This window comes from Notolepis coatsorum (assembly GCF_963971535.1).
Source record: "Notolepis coatsorum genome assembly, chromosome: 6".
Taxonomy (NCBI): Eukaryota; Metazoa; Chordata; class Actinopteri; order Aulopiformes; family Paralepididae; genus Notolepis; species Notolepis coatsorum.
In genome coordinates, this window is record NC_140170.1 from 172949643 (window position 1) to 172964522 (window position 14880).

General features: G+C 42.8%; 1 protein-coding gene across 1 annotated transcript in view; it reads left to right on the forward strand.

Annotated features, from left to right (window-relative positions):
- Positions 1 to 2140: 2140 nt before the first annotated feature.
- The window catches only part of LOC311229757 (protein dachsous-like), a gene marked incomplete at both ends in the record, with an annotated part of 78713 nt that continues 65973 nt past the window's right edge, over positions 2141 to 14880 (forward strand). The window contains one exon of the mRNA XM_084315832.1: positions 2141 to 2280. Within this exon, the coding sequence (XP_084171958.1) occupies positions 2141 to 2280 (140 nt within the window). The remainder of the gene's footprint in view (positions 2281 to 14880) is intronic.

Sequence of the window (14880 nt, forward strand, 5' to 3'; positions counted from 1 at the left end):
GTACCAGCTGACGAGTGTTCTACCGCAAGTTGTTGACGCGCTGTTCAGAGCGCTCAGCGCGCTTGCCCCCCGGCTCCTCCGAGTCCAGCCCTCCCCCTCACAGAGTCACAGAAAGCCGTCTTCTTCAGTTAGTAAACAAACATTTTAGCTGAAGATGGTAAATGCAGAGCCTCCGCAACTTGTGCTTGTGGATAAAGAAAACAGCAGAAGTGCTGTTTGGAGGTACTTCGGGTTTCAAGTAAACAACGAAGGACAAGCTACAAATGCCCCAATGCTATTTGCAAGCGGTGTTAGAGCAGTGCCAGCGCCGATCTCCATAAAGAAATGAAAGAGGTTCGTGACAGCTGCTCTTTCAACGTCACTGTGACTGAAGCATTAAACCATTAACTCTAGTTTAATACATGATACGTTGTCTACTGATGGCGCATAATATCAACAGCTGATTCGTTGTAACGTTACAGCTACCAGCTAACGTTAGCTACTGCTAGCTCCGTTAGCTTAGCTGGCTACTTGTATAATTACTGCATGGTAACGGAGTAACGTTAACGTTTAAACGTTATGTCGAGGTCATACAATACTACAGTCGACATAAGGTTAACGTTACCCCTTTCCATCAAGTGTTTAAATAGCAGCAATCTTGTTGAAAATGTAACGTTACTAAAATGCTCCGAGCATAGCCTCTCTCTCTCTCTATCGCTACCTCTCTCTCTCTCTCTCTCTCTCTCTATCTACCGCTACCTCTCTCTCTCTCTCTACCGCCCTCTCCCTCTCTCTCTCTCTCTCTCTCTCTCTCTCTCTCTCTCTCTCTCTCTCTCTCTCTCTCTCTCTCTCTCTCTCTCTCTCTCTCTCTCTCTCTCTCTCTCTCTCTCTCGTTATCTTTAAATAAAAACTAAACTGTTACTAACTGTAATATAAACAGTTCAGTTTGTCAGGTACATGCAACACAGATTACAGTGTTTACATCTGTCTGCTTGAGAAAATACCATGTTCTGCAGGGGTGCGGGTGGCCAACAGGGTCCCTCTCCATGACACTTGGTAGGAGCGGTCATTGAGGTATGATGACAGCCATGTCAGCGCAGTTCCAGCCACTCCCATTCCTGCAAGGGCAGCGAGGAGGATCTGATGGTTGACTGTGTCGAAGGCTGCAGATAGATCTAGGAGAATCAGGACAGAGGAGAGGCCTTTCGCTTTTGCTAAGTGAAGTGACTGTGACCGCAATGAGGGCCGTTTCTGTGGAGTGGCCAGTCCGGAAGTGGCATATTTCTGATTGGGCATGGGAGTTTACTCACATATACATTTAAGTTTGAATGTGTTTTTGGAGGTTCCGGTTCCGGGTCGAGGATGTGAAGTCGCACTCTGCTACGCTGTTACTCCCTTTTTTATATTTTAACTTTAAAAGCCTCTTTTTATACTCTCAACTCGGTTAAACCTTTATGTATACATCACCTTAGGTTTCCTACTAACTATTTTGACTGAAATAACCACAATGAAGAAATCAACGAGAAGCTAATCAAAGAAAGACGACGTTCCCACTGATATGATCGCCATTGCTAAGCTAATCGAAGAGCTCAGGCAATCCTTAACGGACGGTGTACAATCCTTAACCAACCAGGCTACCTCTATCGAAACCAAACTCGACAGCCTCTGGGCTGCGGTTGGTGAACATGCCGGGCGTCTGACCGCTGTGGAAGCCGGCTTGAATACTTGGACTGACACGGTGGACGTGATAGATGCTAGATGTTTGGCTCTAGAAGAAAGCAATGATAAGCTAAAGGCTAAGCTAACCGACGTCGAATCCCGTATCCGTCGATCCAATATACGCATAATAGGACTGGATGAGTCCGTGAATAGCGACCAACCCAATGTCTTGTTTGCAAAGGTACTGGTTGATATTCTGGGGGAGGGGATCCTCCCTACGACACCCGAATTGGACCAGTGTTACAGAGCCGGTGCCAAAGCAACAAATAGCTCCAGGCCTAGAGCAGTTATTGCTAGCTTACGTCATTATGGAATAAAATAAATAATTATTCGGGAGGCACGGAAGAGGAGGGGTAAGCTGGTATACGGAGGGAAACCAGTCTAAATCTTTGAAGACTACTGTCCTGAAGTCGTGGAGCAGCGTTCCCGCTACAGAGCCGCCATGGGCCCACTCTACAATCTAGGTTTCAAACCGTCCCTACAATACCCTGCAAAGCTGTTCATTACCAAAGACGGAGTGAGGATACCGATTTCCTCGCCTAAGGAAGCCGCAACCTTCTTGAAGACCCAGGAGGAGGCCACGTACTAGGCGACAGTAGCCTGTTTTTGTGCAGTTAGCACTTCGTTATGGCTTAAACGCCGAGCGCCGTCATATATTTTCTATAACTTTGTTTTTATAAATAGGTTAACTATGTGACGCTGGGTATCTCGACTGTGATGGAGAGGTCGGTCAGAGGGGAGGATTTGGCCGGCAGGTGGAGCAATTCTGTTTTGCTTAGGTTCAGTTTGAGGTGGTTGGTCGTCATCCAGGCGGAGATGTCGGACAGACAGGCCGAGATCCGCTCAGAGACGTGGATATCTGAGGGAGGGAAGGAGAGGAAGAGTTGAGTATCATCGGCATAACAATGATACGAGAAGCCATGAGACGTGATAATGTTACCCAGTGATTTAGTGTAGAGGGAGAAGAGAAGGGGTCCTAGGACCGAGCCCTGGGGGACACCCGTCCGCAGGGGGCGGGTGGCCGACAGAGTCCCTCTCCATGACACTTGGTAGGAGCGGTCGTTGAGGTATGATGTCAGCCATGTCAGCGCAGATCCAGCCACTCCCATTCCTGCGAGGGCCGCAAGGAGGATCTGATGGTTGACTGTGTCGAAGGCTGCAGATAGATCTAGGAGAATCAGGACAGAGGAGAGGCCTTTCGCTTTTGCTAAGTGAAGTGCCTCTGTGACCGCAATGAGGGCCGTTTCTGTGGAGTGGCGAGTCCGGAAGCCAGACTGATTGGGGTCTAGGAGGTCATTCTGTAAGAGATAAGCAGTAAGTTGGTTGGATACAGCATGTTCAAGTGTTTTAGAAAGGAAGGAGAGAAGAGAGACAGGACGATAGTTGCCTATGACGGTGGGGTTCAGGGTTGTTTTTTGGGGGTGGGGACCACCCCCGAGTTGAGTGAGGAGTTGATGTTTGCAGTTAGGAATGGGAGGATGTCCGGTGCTATGGTCTGGAGGAGTGGGGAGGGTAGCTGGTCCAGCTGGCATGTAGTCGGACGGTTCGACGTTACCAGTGTCAGGGTCTCGGCTTCTGTAATGGGAGAGAAAGATGACAGAGTGAAGGATGAGGTTCTCGATTCTGTGTTTGGAATGGGTGGGGGTTGGGAGAAGGAGCTGTGGATGTTCTCCACTTTTTCCTCAAAGAAGATCGCAAAGTCTTCGGCAGAAAAAGATGAGGGAATAGATTATGTTTTTGCATCCCCTAGACTATTTGATAGCTTTGACGTTGAATTGGGGCCCATTGCATTGTCAGACCACAAGTATTTACTTCTAAAGGGTTCACTCAGTAGAATGACATCCCGAGCCCCAAGATGGCGCTTTAACTCGACACTGTTGAAGAACAATGAATTCAACCTGCAATTTAAAGATAAACTCATTGAATACCTGCAGTTTAATGTGGGATCGGTACAAGACCCCAGAATTTTATGGAACTCGGTTAAGGGTTTTATCAGGAGTAACACTACTATCTTTGCCTCCAACCTCCGCAAGAAACGTCTCTCCAAATTGGTAGAACTGGAAGGGCTTCACTCTTCGTTGTTCTCCTCTTTACAACGCAACTACTCGTGTCGACTGGAGTTTCAAATTAAAATGTTGAAAAAGGAGATTAACTCCATTTTAAGACAACAATCTGAATTTCAAATACACAGAACAAGACAACATTATTACTTTCATGGCTCTAAACCTAGTCACCTACTAGCTATGAAGATACGGGCCAGTGAACAATTTGCGGATATCCCTGCCATCAAGGACCAACAGGGGATGGTTACCACCGACCCCAAAAAAATCAACAAGACTTTTCGTTCATTTTATTCTAACCTGTACGAGTCAGAAGTGATCTTCGATCATAATAAGCTGGAGGAATTCCTGGATCAAATTAACTTACCACAACTCTAAGAGGAAGACGCTAAATGGTTAGATGCACCTATTACACTAGAGGAACTTGGGGAGGCTATTTCGGACTTGCAAAGTGGTAAGGCCCCTTGCTGGAACGGTATTCCGCCCGAACTGTACCTCATGCTGGGATGTAATTGGACCCCTATTACTTGATATGATTTTACACTCAGTCAAAGAGGGAAACTTTTCCAGGAATGTCAATGGCACTCATATCTGTCCTACTTAAGAAAGATAAGGACCCCACCGAATGTAGCAGTTATAGACCCTTAAGCCTCCTTGGAACCGATCTCAAGCTGTACGCTAAGGTACTAGCCATCCGACTTCAAAAGCACATGACATCTCTAGTTCACCCTGATCAGACAGGCTTCATAAGAGGCCGCCTGATCACGGATAATATTAGACGGTTACTGCATGTGATAGATGCCAGCAAGGATGCCGTGCCCCCTACGGCTGTCTTATACTTAGACGCGATGAAGGCCTTTGACAGGTTGGAATGGTCTTATTTATGGGCAGTACTTAGAAGGATGGGGTTAGGTGAAGGGTTCATACTTATGATCAAAGTACTATATACAGGTCCATCGGCCATGATTTTAACAGGTAAACTCTGCTCTCCACTCTTCCCTGCTCGTCTAGATAGGGTTGTCCTCTTAGTCCCGGACTATTTGCTCTATCCCTTGAACCTTTAGCACAGTACATAAGACAATCTCAGTCCATAGCACCGATCTCAATTAAGGGCACACAGCATCACATCAGCTTATATGCAGATGATGTAATCTTGTTCATGCAAAACCCCGCCACCTCCCTACCTCATCTTCTCAAAGTAATAGATGATTTTGGCAATCTATCGGGATTTAAGATAAACTGGCCAAAATCGGCCTTCCTTCCACTCAATTTGACTGCGAAGGCTACCATCCTCCCAGCAAATATACCCATGGTAGAACACTTTAAATGTCTTGGAATTGAAATATTCCCCACTATAAGACAAACGGTGAAGTATAATTATTCCGGATTGCGAGACAGGATCACAGATGACTTCAGCAGGTGGTCAAAATAAAAAAAACTCATTACAGGCCCGAGCGTCAATAGTTAAGATGAATGTTTTGCCCAGAATTAACTTCATCAGCTCCATGTTGTCGTTACCCCCCTCTGCTGATTACTGGCAAAAACTACACTCTGCTGCATATACATTTATTTGGAACAGCAAACGCCCACGATTAAAAAGATCCACTGCATAGAGAAATAAAACCGACGGGGGTTTAGCCTTTCCAGACTTCAAATATTACTTTAAAGCGTTCTCTTTAAGACCACTGATCACCTGGTTTGATTCTCAAGCAGCGGTATCCTGGAGACCATTAGATGAGAACATAGTGGCACCACATAGACTGCAGGATATAGTGTACACCAACATATCAATTAAGCAATTCAACTTATTACACATGTGATCCGGATATGGCGTGAAAACACAGAAAACGTGTACTAACCACCATAAATGGCACAGGCATTCCCCCCTATTTAATAACAATTTACTCCTTATTGAACAACAACCTATCAGATACCCTGATTGGGAAAAGAAAGGCATACACACATTGGGGGATATCTTCGATGACTATGGTCTCCTCAGTCTTCGAGATATATCCAACAAATTTGACCTCACCAGTTCCACTTTTTTCTTCTATTTACAAATAAGAGCAGCTTTGAAAGCTCACGAAGTCCCATTAGATGTTCCACTTGAGCACCACAGGTTTCACAAATTCTTTTATGACAAGGAGACGTCGAGAGGCTTCGTCTCTGACTTTTATCGCCACTTACTTACGTCCTCATATAAGGTCCTTCCCCTAGACTCTGTTTGGAGGAAGGATATCCCAAACCTGGAAGTAGATTTAGATTGGGATGCAGTCTGGGAAAATGTTCGGCTATCATCACGCAACCCAGATCACCAACAGATTAATCTTAACTTTGTTCATAGGACTTACCTGACCCCTAGACGATTGTACCTAATGGGTCTCAGACCTGACTCTTGATGCTCCTTGTGTTCAAACGATACTATTGGTACATATATGCATATGTATTGGGAATGCCCTCCTGTTAAGACTTTCTGGGAAAATATCACCACTCAATTATCAGAATTTTTATCTCTGACCATACCGACATTGCTTTCTGTACTGTTGTTGAATGATGTTTCTCAGTTATCGACCTCTGTACAGGTAAAGAGACTCATTTTGGCGGGTCTTACGGTTGCCAAAAGGTTAATAGCATCACGCTGGATTCAACCGGATAAAATGTGTCGGAAGGTATGGATTCTCACCTATCTCGATGTGATTTATCTAGAGATATCTACTGCACGAATTTTAGGTGTTAATGAAGCCAGCATAGCAGTCTGGGTAGCTGTGGTGGATAAGATAAAGGAACGCATATACATTTGGAATTCTCTCATGTTGAATGAAGTAGTGGATGTATAGCCCAAGTAGGGGTCCTGTGGGGGGGGGGGGGGGGGGGAGAGCGAGCAAGAGCCCATGTATTGTATTTATTATTTTTATGTCATTTAGTCTACTTTCATTCTGATTTAATTACTGGACTGTCATTATTGTTATTATGATTTCTGTTATTGTTCTGTGATTTATCGTTGATTATTACTGTTACTGTATTATTTGTCTTGTTTCATGTAAAAAAAGGGAAAATAAAAAACATTTGTTCAACATTGGAGAGGCGATTTGATTTTAGAGCCCTTCTTTATGGCAGGATCATTATCATACCACCCCCTTTCTCACCCACAGAAGACTATCCAAGGCCCCATCCACACAAGCACTGGTTTTAATATAACCATGATTGTATGTGCGCAGTTGCACTGTTCGGCCACACACAACCGGGGATTTGCTACACTGCAACCGCGGTCTTTGAAACCGGTGCCCAGGGTGAAGTTTTGCGGTTTTGCAGTTGCGTGTGGGCATAGCAACCGAGGTTATTCCCAGTGTTTACAGCAGAGCTGTCGCAATTATTTCCCATGTTCACGGCAGACCGCGGGGTAGAGATTAGAGCAGAGCCAGCTACACCAGTGTTTACAGCAGAGCTGTCCCAAGTAGCGTTATATGAAAATGATTGTAACAAACTTTTGTTCAAAACGTATCGTCTGTGTTGAAGAGTGTTGTGATCGACTGATGTCTGTTGACGCTCAGAGAAAACATGTAGCTGCAGCTAAACTAAACTCATGTGTTGTCAAGTTATTGTTATAAGGAACCCAGTCCAGACTGCATCCCCTTAACAATTGTTTGTATTGAGCCGTATTGTATTGTACCCATTCTGCAATGTGTTAAATAACGTTTGCATCCATTCATAGCGGTAACGTTACCACATTACGTTAGCATTTAAGCTATATAATATACATAGATATATAGCCATTCACATTAGCATGTAGCTAACAACACCGGCGGTCTTTTGTGAGACTAATCTATCCACTCTTGGTGGTAAATTGTGTTGCTGATGGTTTTATTTCATCAACAAATGAGAGGCAGAACACACAGTGAATGTATCCGTTTGTTTATTGCACTTTTATTGCAGTTTCTTTCTTTGCTGAAAATATATGTTCCGTTGGCAAAATGATGGCTATGGTGTTTCTAAACAGGAAGTTTAGTGAGCGTTCAATCTTTTCTGATTGGTTGAAATGGCCTTCATGTCTGAACAACATCGCCGCCTACTGCTTTGACATTGTACTACATGTATCGGTTTGCTGGTTTTCCAGCCACCGTGAGTACGCAATTATATGCGGTTGTTCACCTGTGTGGACAGAGGTTTATTTTTTTCAAACTTCGGTTACATTAAATCCAGCGCTCGTGTGGACAGGGCCTTAGTTTGAGGATATAAAAAAAAATGTATAAAAGAAAATGAGAATTATTTCTTTTTTATTAAAATTTTTAAATTAAAAACGAAGGTTCGAATGTCCGTTCGAAAAACCCTGACGAAGTTTGAATCACTTTATTCAAATTGAGGATTTAGTTTGAGGGGGGAAAAAATTATAAATTATTATTTTTTTAATTTTAATTTTTTTCGAAGGTTCGAACGTCCGTTCGAAGAACCCTGATGAAGTTTAAATCCCCAAAAAAGGCTTCGGGGACAGCCTTTATTTATATTATTCAAATGGCACTCAAACATGTTCCGTTGTGATGTCACAGTATGATGTCATAATAGCACATTCTAGAACATTTGTGATGTCACAGTATGATGTCATAATAGCACATTCTAGAACATTTGTGATGTCACAGTATGATGTCATAGTATGATGTCATAATCAAACATTCTAGAACATTTGTGTATCTATTCAACAATTCTCTCAGAAGATCTCATTGTGCATATTGAATCAGTACTGAACAGATAGACTAAACAACATAGATTGAAGTTTGCATTTCGCAACCAAGGTGCCTTGCCTACCGTTTTGCTGTGGAAAGGTGAGTCCACAACGGCTAGCTAGCTGTTCTACTTCAGGGGTTCCCAAACTTTTCAGGCCGCGACCCAAAAATAACGGGGTCAGAGAGCCGCGACCCCCACTATTATAGGAGGTAAAAAAAAAAAAATTATATATAAATGGAAATGTATGGTTGAAACATGCACACGTTCAAACGCACACACACTAATAAGCATTGGAGGCTTTTAACCAGGGCCGGACTGGGGAAATCATTCAGGCCAGGAAATATAGTGCAAAATATAGCCCCAGTCAGGCCACTTTTTAAGCACGGGGTCTGGGGGCTAGCATATGTATGATTAGCAACAACACTGATTTTGATGGATTTTCAGTTTTTTTTGTAATGTCAGATTGAAAATAATACAATCTTTTATTCAACTTCAGCCCTGATCATAGCACCACATATTAATTTTATAATTCTAAACCTTTAAATGCCAGTGTGTGTGATGGCATATATTTGCAATATATCAAATGCAAAGTAGATTTTTCTGGGGGAGATTATTACAGGCTAGCATGTGTCAATGATTAGCAACAACAGTTTTTGTAAGGGTCCCGCCTCCACCAATCACATGCGGCTCCTTTTGTGTGTGTGTTATAGGTGGTTGCTAGGGTGTTATAGCTGGTTGCTAGGGTGTTTCTAGGTGGTTGCTAGGGTGTTATAGGTGGTTGCTAGGGTGTTTCTAGGTGGTTGCTATGGTGTTTCTAGGTGGTTGCTAGGGTGTTATAGGTGGTTGCTAGGGTGTCTAATGTAAGTGGTATAGTTAAAGGGTTAACCCATTGTATAGAGGTCATGGCTAACATCCACCAATGAATGTAGAAGTCAGTACTGAGTTGATTGACACCTCCCTTAAGTGTCAAGCACATGCAGGTGTCAATCAACTCAGTACACCTGCAACCCTTAATTGATTCAAATCCTGTGGTCAACATAGATAGACCAATGAAAGAGGATATCCCTGAGTACAATGGCACAACCCGCAAGTCTCTACGACAAACGGTTCAAAAGATACACAAAGGGGGAGGAGCCAAACCATGGGGGTGTGGTCAACATAGACCAATGAAAGAGGATATCCCTATTGAGTACAATGGCACAACCCTAACCTCGTTCCCAGTTTTATCTCCGTGAGATAAAGACTGGTAAAGCACTACGGCCGAAAGTGTGAATTTCCGGTGTATGTACTTCCCCTGGAAGCTGCCTCCGAACGGACCAAACTTTTCCCGAATCCTGTCGGCAAACAAGCTAGAACGTCCCGGTCATGTAGTCAATTCTTCAGGCAAAGCCGTTGCAGTGGCTTAAACGAGGAAATATTGTGCACTTCACACGTTTCTATAATTGTTTTGTTGAAACCGGAAAGCCTGTAGCCGGTACTTCCTGTACTTCTGTTTTCACACTTTAGGAGGCATATCTTTACCAGCCTAGGCACAACCCGCAAGTCTCTACGACAAGCGTTTCAAAAGATACAAAAAGGGGGCGTGGCCTAATGATCAATGGTACTCCCCTGAAGGGGGAGGAGCCGAACCATGGGGGCGTGGTCAACATAGACCAATGAAAGGATATCCCTACTGATTATGATGTCATAATAGAACATTCTAGAACATTTGTTTATGTATTCAACAATTCTCTCAGAATATCTCATTGTGCATCTCGAAACAGGTCTTTTCAGTCCTGTTCAGACAGATGGCCTTCATGTCTGAACAACATCGCCGCCTACTGCTTTGACATTGTACTACATGTATCGGTTTGCTGGTTTTCCAGCCACCGTGAGTACGCAATTATATGCGGTTGTTCACCTGTGTGGACAGAGGTTTATTTTTTTCAAACTTCGGTTACATTAAATCCAGCGCTCGTGTGGACAGGGCCTTAGTTTGAGGATATAAAAAAAAATGTATAAAAGAAAATGAGAATTATTTCTTTTTTATTAAAATTTTTAAATTAAAAACGAAGGTTCGAATGTCCGTTCGAAAAACCCTGACGAAGTTTGAATCACTTTATTCAAATTGAGGATTTAGTTTGAGGGGGGAAAAAATTATAAATTATTATTTTTTTAATTTTAATTTTTTTCGAAGGTTCGAACGTCCGTTCGAAGAACCCTGATGAAGTTTAAATCCCCAAAAAAGGCTTCGGGGACAGCCTTTATTTATATTATTCAAATGGCACTCAAACATGTTCCGTTGTGATGTCACAGTATGATGTCATAATAGCACATTCTAGAACATTTGTGATGTCACAGTATGATGTCATAATAGCACATTCTAGAACATTTGTGATGTCACAGTATGATGTCATAGTATGATGTCATAATCAAACATTCTAGAACATTTGTGTATCTATTCAACAATTCTCTCAGAAGATCTCATTGTGCATATTGAATCAGTACTGAACAGATAGACTAAACAACATAGATTGAAGTTTGCATTTCGCAACCAAGGTGCCTTGCCTACCGTTTTGCTGTGGAAAGGTGAGTCCACAACGACTAGCTAGCTGTTCTGCTTCAGGGGTTCCCAAACTTTTCAGGCCGCGACCCAAAAATAACGGGGTCAGAGAGCCGCGACCCCCACTATTATAGGAGGTAAAAAAAATAAAAATTATATATAAATGGAAATGTATGGTTGAAACATGCACACGTTCAAACGCACACACACTAATAAGCATTGGAGGCTTTTAACCAGGGCCGGACTGGGGAAATCATTCAGGCCAGGAAATATAGTGCAAAATATAGCCCCAGTCAGGCCACTTTTTAAGCACGGGGTCTGGGGGCTAGCATATGTATGATTAGCAACAACACTGATTTTGATGGATTTTCAGTTTTTTTTGTAATGTCAGATTGAAAATAATACAATCTTTTATTCAACTTCAGCCCTGATCATAGCACCACATATTAATTTTATAATTCTAAACCTTTAAATGCCAGTGTGTGTGATGGCATATATTTGCAATATATCAAATGCAAAGTAGATTTTTCTGGGGGAGATTATTACAGGCTAGCATGTGTCAATGATTAGCAACAACAGTTTTTTGTAAGGGTCCCGCCTCCACCAATCACATGCGGCTCCTTTTGTGTGTGTGTTATAGGTGGTTGCTAGGGTGTTATAGCTGATTGCTAGGGTGTTTCTAGGTGGTTGCTAGGGTGTTATAGGTGGTTGCTAGGGTGTTTCTAGGTGGTTGCTATGGTGTTTCTAGGTGGTTGCTAGGGTGTTATAGGTGGTTGCTAGGGTGTCTAATGTAAGTGGTATAGTTAAAGGGTTAACCCATTGTATAGAGGTCATGGCTAACATCCACCAATGAATGTAGAAGTCAGTACTGAGTTGATTGACACCTCCCTTAAGTGTCAAGCACATGCAGGTGTCAATCAACTCAGTACACCTGCAACCCTTAATTGATTCAAATCCTGTGGTCAACATAGATAGACCAATGAAAGAGGATATCCCTGAGTACAATGGCACAACCCGCAAGTCTCTACGACAAACAGTTCAAAAGATACACAAAGGGGGAGGAGCCAAACCATGGGGGTGTGGTCAACATAGACCAATGAAAGAGGATATCCCTATTGAGTACAATGGCACAACCCTAACCTCGTTCCCAGTTTTATCTCCGTGAGATAAAGACTGGTAAAGCACTACGGCCGAAAGTGTGAATTTCCGGTGTATGTACTTCCCCTGGAAGCTGCCTCCGAACGGACCAAACTTTTCCCGAATCCTGTCGGCAAACAAGCTAGAACGTCCCGGTCATGTAGTCAATTCTTCAGGCAAAGCCGTTGCAGTGGCTTAAACGAGGAAATATTGTGCACTTCACACGTTTCTATAATTGTTTTGTTGAAACCGGAAAGCCTGTAGCCGGTACTTCCTGTACTTCTGTTTTCACACTTTAGGAGGCATATCTTTACCAGCCTAGGCACAACCCGCAAGTCTCTACGACAAGCGTTTCAAAAGATACAAAAAGGGGGCGTGGCCTAATGATCAATGGTACTCCCCTGAAGGGGGAGGAGCCGAACCATGGGGGCGTGGTCAACATAGACCAATGAAAGGATATCCCTACTGATTATGATGTCATAATAGAACATTCTAGAACATTTGTTTATGTATTCAACAATTCTCTCAGAATATCTCATTGTGCATCTCGAAACAGGTCTTTTCAGTCCTGTTCAGACAGATGGCCTTCATGTCTGAACAACATCGCCGCCTACTGCTTTGACATTGTACTACATGTATCGGTTTGCTGGTTTTCCAGCCACCGTGAGTACGCAATTATATGCGGTTGTTCACCTGTGTGGACAGAGGTTTATTTTTTTCAAACTTCGGTTACATTAAATCCAGCGCTCGTGTGGACAGGGCCTTAGTTTGAGGATATAAAAAAAAATGTATAAAAGAAAATGAGAATTATTTCTTTTTTATTTAAAATTTTTAATTAAAAACGAAGGTTCGAATGTCCGTTCGAAAAACCCTGACGAAGTTTGAATCACTTTATTCAAATTGAGGATTTAGTTTGAGGGGGGAAAAAATTATAAATTATTATTTTTTTAATTTAAATTTTTTTTGAAGGTTCGAACGTCCGTTCGAAGAACCCTGATGAAGTTTAAATCCCCAAAAAAGGCTTCGGGGACAGCCTTTATTTATATTATTCAAATGGCACTCAAACATGTTCCGTTGTGATGTCACAGTATGATGTCATAATAGCACATTCTAGAACATTTGTGATGTCACAGTATGATGTCATAATAGCACATTCTAGAACATTTGTGATGTCACAGTATGATGTCATAGTATGATGTCATAATCAAACATTCTAGAACATTTGTGTATCTATTCAACAATTCTCTCAGAAGATCTCATTGTGCATATTGAAACAGTACTGAACAGATAGACTAAACAACATAGATTGAAGTTTGCATTTCGCAACCAAGGTGCCTTGCCTACCGTTTTGCTGTGGAAAGGTGAGTCCACAACGGCTAGCTAGCTGTTCTACTTCAGGGGTTCCCAAACTTTTCAGGCCGCGACCCAAAAATAACGGGGTCAGAGAGCCGCGACCCCCACTATTATAGGAGGTAAAACATTTTTTTTTATATATATAAATGGAAATGTATGGTTGAAACATGCACACGTTCAAACGCACACACACTAATAAGCATTGGAGGCTTTTAACCAGGGCCGGACTGGGGAAATCATTCAGGCCAGGAAATATAGTGCAAAATATAGCCCCAGTCAGGCCACTTTTTAAGCACGGGGTCTGGGGGCTAGCATATGTATGATTAGCAACAACACTGATTTTGATGGATTTTCAGTTTTTTTGTAATGTCAGATTGAAAATAATACAATCTTTTATTCAACTTCAGCCCTGATCATAGCACCACATATTAATTTTATAATTCTAAACCTTTAAATGCCAGTGTGTGTGATGGCATATATTTGCAATATATCAAATGCAAAGTAGATTTTTCTGGGGGAGATTATTACAGCCTAGCATGTGTCAATGATTAGCAACAACAGTTTTTGTAAGGGTCCCGCCTCCACCAATCACATGCGGCTCCTTTTGTGTGTGTGTTATAGGTGGTTGCTAGGGTGTTATAGCTGGTTGCTAGGGTGTTTCTAGGTGGTTGCTAGGGTGTTATAGGTGGTTGCTAGGGTGTTTCTAGGTGGTTGCTATGGTGTTTCTAGGTGGTTGCTAGGGTGTTATAGGTGGTTGCTAGGGTGTCTAATGTAAGTGGTATAGTTAAAGGGTTAACCCATTGTATAGAGGTCATGGCTAACATCCACCAATGAATGTAGAAGTCAGTACTGAGTTGATTGACACCTCCCTTAAGTGTCAAGCACATGCAGGTGTCAATCAACTCAGTACACCTGCAAGCCTTAATTGATTCAAATCCTGTGGTCAACATAGATAGACCAATGAAAGAGGATATCCCTGAGTACAATGGCACAACCCGCAAGTCTCTACGTCAAACGGTTCAAAAGATACACAAAGGGGGAGGAGCCAATTACCATGGGGGCGTGGTCAACATAGACCAATGAAAGAGGATATCCCTATTGAGTACAATGGCACAACCCTAACCTCGTTCCCAGTTTTATCTCCTCCGTGAGATAAAGACTGGTAAAGCACTACGGCCGAAAGTGTGAATTTCCGGTGTATGTACTTCCCCTGGAAGCTGCCTCCGAACGGACCAAACATTTCCCGAATCCTGTCGGCAAACAAGCTAGAACGTCCCGGTCATGTAGTCAATTCTTCAGGCAAAGCCGTTGCAGTGGCTTAAACGAGGAAATATTGTGCACTTCACACGTTTCTATAATTGTTTTGTTGAA